The sequence below is a fragment of the Parus major genome, chromosome 8 (genome assembly GCF_001522545.3).
Source record: "Parus major isolate Abel chromosome 8, Parus_major1.1, whole genome shotgun sequence".
NCBI lineage: Eukaryota > Metazoa > Chordata > Aves > Passeriformes > Paridae > Parus > Parus major.
The window spans coordinates 12463577-12473016 of NC_031777.1; the positions used below are offsets into that span (position 1 = coordinate 12463577).

General features: G+C 43.2%; 1 protein-coding gene across 5 annotated transcripts in view; it reads right to left on the reverse strand.

The window, feature by feature from the left end:
• AGL (amylo-alpha-1, 6-glucosidase, 4-alpha-glucanotransferase) overlaps positions 1 to 8892 on the reverse strand; it is a 36395-nt gene extending 27503 nt beyond the window's left edge. Inside the window, exons 1-5 of one of the 5 annotated variants that reach the window (XM_015636054.3) lie at positions 7985 to 8204; positions 7406 to 7555; positions 4350 to 4560; positions 3328 to 3494; positions 2691 to 2894 (exon numbers count right to left, since the gene is read on the reverse strand). In XM_015636054.3, coding sequence (XP_015491540.1) covers positions 2691 to 2894; positions 3328 to 3494; positions 4350 to 4560; positions 7406 to 7487 — 664 coding nt within the window. In that variant the 5' untranslated portion in view covers positions 7488 to 7555; positions 7985 to 8204. Of the gene's footprint in view, positions 1 to 2690; positions 2895 to 3327; positions 3495 to 4349; positions 4561 to 7405; positions 7556 to 7984; positions 8210 to 8717 lie in introns of those variants that run through there. The other 4 variants (XM_015636052.3, XM_015636051.3, XM_033516355.1 and 1 more) reach the window with 4 other exon arrangements.
• Positions 8893 to 9440: the final 548 nt, after the last annotated feature.

A 9440-nucleotide genomic window follows, 5' to 3' on the forward strand; every position in this document is an offset into this window, starting at 1 on the left:
AAATCCTTATGATTTAAATACAACCTACCCCAAATCCACCGTATTTTAAATTTATGTAAAGCAATATTAAGCTTAGGCTGTTAAATGCCATTCCAAGCCAAAGAGATTATTCCCTCCTGCTCTTTTCTTCTTTATCCTTTATGATTTCTGAAAAAAACTCTTTTCCAAAAAGCAAAACCAGCTTGTTCTGTTCTTCTAACAAGAACTGTAATTTACTATAAAGGAATTTCATAAGTAAATACAATTAATTCTAAAAAGACAACACAATTTAAACCTAAGGGGTTAGTATTAAAAAAAAATAAAAAATCAACAGGCTTTTCATTAATTCTGGTACAAAACAGAAGGATGTTTCCTGATCAGAAGGTAAGCTCCAGTGATTCACAATGTAATACCAAGAGAAATCTAACTCTGCAGAATAAAAATTATCCAAAACATCACTGGTGATTACATTTGCTACAGCTAAGGAAAAAATAAGTATAGTAAAGAACGTGTATATAGAATAAAGTACAGGAACAAGGAAATACCAAGATGAGGAACTACAGAAAACTTTCTTAAACTCATTACATTCTTCTTAGAAAAATCTGAAATTATTTTCTTGAGTGATTAACTCATTTTTACATAAATTAAACACAAACCTAATATTTAGTTGTGATGCTCATGACCCAAGATTTATTTTTCCCAAGATTTCTTGGGAAAAGGTGGTATTTGATATGACTAAGTGCTTGAAAGTAAGATTTACTCAAGTGCTGTATTGCAGTTGTACAATGGTAGCCTCTTGTGAAAAAAAAGGAATACATAATTTACTTCACTTTATTTTTACTACTTTATACAATTTATTACAGCCATGGAAAACTCAGAAAAGAAAACAACTCCAACTGTGCTTTTTTGTCTCCTGGTGAAAAGTAAATGTGAACATATTTCTTATTTGAATATACCCAGTTACAAGAGAAGGTTTGCAAGTTTATCTGTGATACTCCTGTGAAGATGCCAAAGGCTCAGAGAGATTTCACATCATTGCATGACTTCACTTTTCAAGTTGGGCCACAGACACTGCCTTTCATTAGAGCCTCACAGAGATCCAGAGCTGATTCCCACTGTTCCCTGCTGTGCCCACGGTGTGGGCTTCACCAGAGAGTGAACACCAAACATCTCAGCTTAACACCTCATCCTGCAGGTGATGCTGCCTGCCTCAGGGGAAGCACTGCCATTTTTATACAAGGGTCTCCACTAAAAAGCAGAAACTATCAACAGATAGAACCACTGTAAGGTAAGGAGTCATGACAGGCAATAAAACCATCAAGGATACCTTGCTTAATGATCTAAGAACCACAGTCATCTGAATATTTCCATCCTCTTAGAAGGCACCTCTGAACATCTTTTTACCATAGTACAAATGTTGAGTCATCCATCCCAATGAAGATTACAACTCTAAATGTACCCTGAAAAAGTCCTTCTACAAATGTAGCCAAATAACATGACATTTTGCTTCTCAAATGTATTCTGGTGTGTAATTATTATAGTTAGATCTTTCTGTCCATCAAAAAGCATTCTCTTTAGTAGCATGCAAATACATATTGCTAAAAATGAGAGGATCTCAAGCATCTGTAAGAGAAACTGGACTTCCAGTTGAAAAGTGTAAGAAATTTTTTATTCAGAACTGGGAGGATGTTTAAAAGCCTGATTCCCTCAAACACAGAGCCAACAACTATAATTAGTAGCTTTTCAACAAACAGACAGGGAAAGCACTGTGTTGCAGACAGACTGGACAGGAATGTGTGGCAGCAGTCAACACCAAAGAGCTACAGCAAATAAAACTTGAAATTTACAAATTATTTATGTTCAGGCATTTTTGAGCCTCAAAAGACATCAATCTACATAACCCCATGTTGTAGTCTCTGCTATGAGAAGGGTAATTATGATCTTCAGGATTACAGTATGCAGTAGCAACTACAGTATAAACACGGAAAACTTATTATCCAGTAATAAAATTACAGATTGTTAAGTATCGTATGTACAATTTAATCAAATCACATTCATACATCATATTTGATGAAAATACAATTTCATCAAATCACATAGAAGAAAATCCACTGTCCCTCACACAATTAAGAAAAGTAACACCTTTGATGTATTAACATATCTATGCTTAAAAAAAGCCTGCCCCAAACACAAAGGTCTATTCCTTCTTTCCCCACAGACTGAGCTGTAACATTTTCCCCATTACTTATTCCTACCTTCTTGCCCCTCTGTTTCTAGTCTGCATGTTAGACCCAAATTAGAGCAGTTACTTCTAAGCAGCTGCAAGCATAACACCCTGCTTAACAAGAAAGTAGTAAATTTATGCTCATCAAACAATTCATAATATAGACTCTGTTCAAACATATGGGAACTGCATACCACAGATCATGAAGATAGGCATACTGTATAAATTCAGATACACAAATTATTAATTCTTTTTAAGAAGAGCTCTTCTCACTCTTTCAGTAGCAATATTAAATTCTTTTATACCTGTTACAGAGATGTATCAGTTATAACTGCAAGGAGTTGTCCTGGATTTGAGAGACTCAAAGACAGAGACAACGACATTGTTTAAAACAGCCACAAAAAATGGGTTCAAGAGGGAGAAATTAAGGTAAATAATTAAATATAATTATAGGACCAATCTGGTTATTAACACATGGAAATCATACCAGTATGATTGTAGACTACATCTGTGATGCAAAGCATATTCCATTCATTTTTCAATTTCTCCACAAGTGCTCCTATATCGCTCCAAGTGCACTTTTTATTATGGTTTGAAAATTCGGGATTTACTTCTAACTGGTCAGCCAATGAATAACATGATCTAGATAGTCCAAGCTTCTGTAGTGGCGTAAAATGAATCATGTTGTAACCTATGTAACAGAAATCCATTTATTTAATGAGAAAAAAAGAAGTCAGTCAAAGTTAATTGAAAGAAGCACAGTAAACTGCACTTATGTAAACAGAGATAGTGCCAATGTAAATGAATCTGGATCTTCCCCTTGAAATTCTATGGAACATAAGCTTTAAAAAACACCCTGTCAGTAATACAAACTTCCAAGTCAATCTGAAATGAAAATAATACAATAAGTGGTTTCCCGTATTAGGAAAGTGCTCAATTTTTGCACCTCTGCCAATACTTTAACCAATTCACTGACTTAATACGTTAACAAAATTGAATGTAGTAGAAAATATATCATTGACAAAGAATCTATGAATTGTTTATACTGAAGCTCTTCCATAACTTTGGGTTCAGATCATAAAACAAAAACTTCGAATATGTGTATTAGCTGTTATGTGCATTACCTGTTTCTTTTGCCACTTTAAGCCTATCTTCCCATTCATGAAATGGTCCCAGACACTTAGCAAGGTACGTCTGGAGCGTAACACAATCCAAAGGCAGTACATGATTATCAGCTCCAACATGCAAAATGGGATCCACAACTATGTAACCTCCACCACTTTTTTCATTTCTAGGAAAAAATAATTTTCATCGGTATAATGAACACCCACTGTACCCGTTGGTTTCAGAGAGACAATTCAAACAGCATAGGTTTTCAGAAACACAGTAGCTGGAGGGAGAGGGGGAACAGGACTGCATGACACATGAAGAGAATAGTAAACACTGAAATGTTGATCTCTTAGGCACCATCTCTCTACTAAAAGAATGAAAATGGGACACAGAGCTTAAAACTCTGGAAAGTAAGATACCTTTGTTATTTTCTGAGATGGAGTACTTGTTCCTCCTGTTGGCATATGGACAAAAACACAGAAAACCCATCTATTACACGTAGATCTACATTTTGAGCCCCATCCTCAGGAATGTACCCAAGCTAAATGTCTGGAAGAATTTAACCACCCATGTCCCAGAAACACAAAATACCAGACTACAATTATCACAGATAGTGGCATTCTCCTCTGCATTTGTCCCACTAAAACAAAAGAGGAAGTAAAGGATCTTAGGAAGGAATTCCAGAACCACTGTGCTAGATAGAAAACAGCCCTCAAAGTCAATGAAGAAAGTACAAAATAATCATTGAGATACTCAGAATGCTGATGAATTTGAAAACTTGTAAAAACAGATTGCTTCTCCAACTTTCAAAGAAAGTTGATCAACTCGGTTCTGTATACTCTCCAGAATATCTCTGCAGCAGAAAGCACTATATAACCACCAGGCACTGTCTTTCATTGGTGGTTCTAATTGGTCCCATGGTTACAATTTGAAAAATGTATGGTAAAAAAGGGGTGGGGGGGTGGGGTGGTTCAGGTTAAGATGTAGACCAAGGGAGAAAAATGCATTTGGCTGCAGGTATACAAATGTCACTTACCCAAGACTAAAATAGTACTGGTATGACCCAGAAATTTGGAGATCCAACTTGCAGTATTTGTCAGAGTCATCTTCCTTTCCTGTGGGATTGTGCCACAGTAGTGTCCTAAACTTGTGGCGATCAAACACTTCTCCAGAAGCTGGGTAATTTGTGTACACAGTAACGGGCTTGCCCTGAAGAGTTGGGCCCAATCGGAATTGTAGCTCAAAACCTCAATAAAAAAATAAAAAGAGAAAAGATAAAATCACTTGATCAGGAGGATTAGGTATTTCTAGTCTCTTACTACAATTCCTAATTTGCTATTATGTTAATAACATGATCATATCTGCAAAGAATTACGGGAGAATTATATCTTTCTACAGCACAGAATCATAGAGCATCCTGAGCTTGAAGGCACTCACAAGGACCACTCAAGTTCAACTCCTAACCCTGCACAGAACTCCTCAGGAATCACACGCTGTTGCACTCTGGCAGGCTGGTGCTGTGACCACTTCCCTGGTGAGCCTGTCCCAGGGCCCAACCACCCTCTGGCTGATTTTCCTAATACACAACTTAAACCTCCTCTGGCACAGCTCCATGCTGTTCCCTTCGGTCCTGTCACTGGTCACCACAGAGAAGAGACTGGTGTCTGCCCCTCACAAGGAAACTGCAGACTGCAATGAGGTCACCCCTGTCTCCTCTCCTCCAGGCTGAGAAGACCAAGTGACCTAGGCCACTCCTCACACAGCTTTTCCTCAAGGCACTTCACCACCTTCACTGCTGATCTTTGGACATTCTCTAACAGGTTTAATCCTTTCTTTTACTGCGGCACTAAAAACTGCATCTCTCCCTTCCTGTCCAACATTGTTCTTCGCATACTTTACATATATCCTTTTTCCTTTATTTACATGGCACTATTTGACTTCCTTTCAATTTGTTTCTCTCTGCTATATAGAAAGTTTTAAAAAAAATACAGCAAAACACCATGATCATCTGAGAACATACAATTTTATGCAGATTTTGAATTATGTAGTCTTTAAGTTTACCAAGTCTATATAGTAAGCTGACCCATGAAAACATCTGAAAAAAAAATTAGAACACATTTAAAACCAGAAAATATTTCAAATATCTTCATTATTCATTGAGAGTTCACTAAACAGTTAAACTCCTTATGCTTAACTGAAATATTATATATACTTGTGTGTGATCTACAATATATGAATTGTTTAACTTTCACATATCTCAACAACTCAAAGGGAGTCCTGTATATGTGCTGCAGGTCACACACTCGTAGAAAGAGGTAAGCTTAATATACCTGTAATAATGAGAAAAAATTAGAACCTAAAAGCATATGCAGTCTACTGAGCTAGACATAAAAAGTTCTGTTTAGTCAGGAGGTTTTAAGAAAGGTTTCCACTTGCAGGTATGAGGGTCACTATCACAAGTCACTAATTACAGGGCTCTTTCAAGTGAATGAAACAGATGACAGCTTTTACACAGTACATGCCACTCATGCAGATAAGTGCAATAAATCACCTAACAGCCCTAGCAGTCTACAAAATTAGGAATAAAAGAAACCTCACAAAAAAAAAAAAAAAAGGACAAAATTATAAGTACACAGATAATGAATCAAAGTGTAAAGAATTCTGGACACCAAGTCCCAATATCTTAAGTCAAAAAGCCAAAAGTTTAAGCTTAATAAGCTTAGAGTTTATTAAGTAGACTCATGGAGACTCTAATACCAGAATTCAATGTCTGAATACATTTAAATATAAGTGTTATCCAGCTTTGTGTTTCTCTTATTAACAAAATCACCACTGCACCAAAACCAACCAGGCAAAGCAGCTGTTTTCAGATCTGAATGTCTGTCAGGTAAAATGAAACTCATTTGGATGCAATATATATGTATAAAACCACTTCTGGAAGGTTAAGTACACTCTCTTCAGCACTGGCCTGACATTTTGTTACAGGGATTACTAAAATTAGAGCACAGGGATATATGCCATTGATATCTTATTTCCTCTAAGAGTTACACTGACATCAGGAATGCTGTGCTCAAAATTAGCTATGCCCTCTCAGAGACTGCTACCAGCCAGAAGCACTTTGAGTATTTGACAGCCATGCACTTCTGCGTCCCTCCTTTCAAGAAAATTTACACAACTGGATGGATAAGTTAAAAACGGAAGTTAGGATCAACTTTGCACTTCTTCACTACTGACATTTCCCTACATTAGGCTGGTCAGAAGATTTTGGAATCAATATAGTTGAAGAGAATTTTTATTTTCAAGAACCAAAATCTTGGTCCTTTACATTCCCAGATTAGTAACACACAGTAACAAAATCCACAAAAACTCTTATAAAAATTGCTGCACCGTTAAAAATGTTTTTTAAAGACAAGAACTCTTATAGTCTAAATTTGCTGACCAACATAATAGTGGACCAATTTTGGGTTTGGAGTTTTTTTTACAAATAGACTTTACAAATAGACACTTGCAGGGAGAAATAACATCAAGTTCTTAGAAGTATGCAGCAGGATACATAGCTCTGATAACATAACAAATCTGATAACAAGATTTAGGAATTGCTAAAGAGCTTATATTCTTAACACTACCTCAAACCTGCAGACTTTGCAAAATGCTTGTATTACAGACAGATTTCAAAATTACAATATTAAAACATGGGGTGCTGCATAAGAAGATAAACACTGGAGACCTTGACTTATGAGGGCTTTTTCAGGTCACTGAAGAACAGGCTATAAAAGGAGAAGGACATGGCCTGTCTAAAAAATGCCTTGCGCTTCAGTCCCATGAAGACTGACAGCTCTTGGCCAATCTGCTCTTCATTTCTTAGGAGTTTAACGAGTCAGATTAAACTGTGTGCAGAGCCCACAGAGTTCTGCAGTAGAAACAAATCAAAACAAAACAAATGAACCCACAACCAAACCCAAACCGCCAACACCCCCCACACATCCCCAATATCCCACCACTTCAGGTTGAGCTCTCTTTCTGCTGCCATCCAAAGACGATGACGAGGTCCCGGCCATTTCCTTCTCACCCGGCCCCAGCACCCCGACCTACCCTGCTCCAGCCTGAAGAGGGTCTTGTCCAGCTTCTCCATCTCGCCGAGGTGCAGCAGCCGCGTCTCCTTACCGCCCGGCATGGCTGCAGCCGCCCGTTCGGCGCTCCCGCCGCGCCGGGACTCTCAGTGCTGGGAGGGAGAGGCGAGCCCTGCCGTGAGGGAACACAGACAAAACCCGGCGGGTCAGCGGAGACCCCCGGCGGGACGCGGCCGCTCAGGAGCGCCTCACGCCGCCGGCCCCGCTTACATGTTCCCCGGTCCCGGGGCAGCGCGGAGACACAGCACTGCAGGGCAGGGCGGTGGGGAGGGGAGGCGAGTACGGGACGAGCTGTCAGGCAGCACTCAGTCCTGCCCCAGCTGGAACCCCTCACGGCAGCACCCCGGAGCAGCTCCCGTCCCACAGCGTGGCCCGGCCCGCAGCCAGAGCTACAGGGGTGCCCCCGGGGAGGGGAAGCCTGACACCTGTCATTCTTCGCGCCCGCCCCAGCGCTGCCTGAGTGCCCCGCCAGGCCCCTCACGGCCGCCCTGCCGCCCTCATCGGGAAGCGCTGCCCACCGCAGCCGTTCCACCATACTCACGAGCGGGCCCGCAGAGCGGCGGAGGCGCCGCTCCCCGCGGAGGGCGACGGCTGCCGAGGCCGAGCGGAGCCGGGGCTGGAGCTGCCCGCAGCGGCCGCTCCGGGCTGGTTCGGCGGTCAGTGACGCACTTGCCCGCAGCCGCCGCGACACCGCGCCTTTCCAGCCCTTTTCTTGCCTTTTATCTTTTTAAACAAAGTTTATTGGTTCCGCGGCGGCCGCGCTCGGAGACGGGCGGCGCCGGCGCAGCTCCCGCGAGAGCCCAGGACCCGCCCAGGAGGCGCTGCGGGGTGGCAAGGCCGGGGCTACCCCGCCCCTCCGCTCTCGTTCTCTCCCCGTCAGGTCCCGCCCCTCCGCTCTAGGCCCCACCCGGCCTCGTCCCTCCGGCCTTGGTCCCGCCCCGTCGATCTCGCTCCTCCGTTCCCGGCCCCGCCCTGCCCGGCCCTGCCCGGCCCCGTTCTTCCGCTCTCGGCCCCGCCCTGCCAAGCCGAGCCCGCCCCCTAGCTCCCGGTCCCGCACCTCCGGTGGCCGCCCCGCAAAGCGCGCCTTGAAGGGCGAGGATACCTTAGGGGTACCCCAGAGTTACCCCAGAGTTCCCTCAGGGTTACCCCAGGCTTCTCCCAGAGGGTATTTCAGGGGCTCCCCCTTGCCCCGCGCTATTGCGGCCAGCGAGCGGGCTGATCTCCGCAAGCCTAGGCCCTGCAGACAGCGTGGCGTGGTGGTACCTGTGTCCTACCTCAGCCTCTACAGCCACCACCTGCGCCTTTACGCTCGGCTGCTGCGCCGAGAGGTGTCCCTGCGGGGCCCGGGCACCTGAGTCCGGAGCTCTGTGCGGTTTAGCGGGCACTCTACTGAGGGCTAGGCGGCTTTAAAGGTTGCCGAGAGTATCCCGGCCGATGCCTCTGGGCTCCGCCGTTCCTTGCCGTCACTGGAGCGCCGCTCCGCCGAGTTCCCTCAGCGTTCCCGCCCCGCTGCCTGAGGGCCGGCGCCCAGCTCCGGGCGGCCGGCTCCATCCTGATAGGCTGCGCTGCTGAAAAAAACATGATGTCAGCCAGAGTTTAAGTGCTATATATAGTGTGTGGACAAGACTACAAACTCCGTGGATTTGTCTTTGACCAAGAGGTAGCATGGTTTCTAAAAAAATCCCAAACACCAGAACATCCCCCCCCCACACTCCGGCCGCCTTGTTTTGCAGCATACTGTCATCCGAACTGCTGACACCAGGCAGCCCTTACCATTGCTTTGTATTGCAGAACACCTGGGACGGTTGCTCCAGGCCTCTCACGACCGAAGTCATTAACTGCACCCCAGTGTAAAGGTCAGCCTTGCAGCTTTGGAAGGTCAGTCTATTTTTATTGCCTACAAATACGTTAAAAAAAAAGTGCTTCTCAATTTACAGTCAGATAGGACTGTGTTATACTGAGTTTGCTTTTCCTTTTTTTTCTTCTTCTCAAAGGTG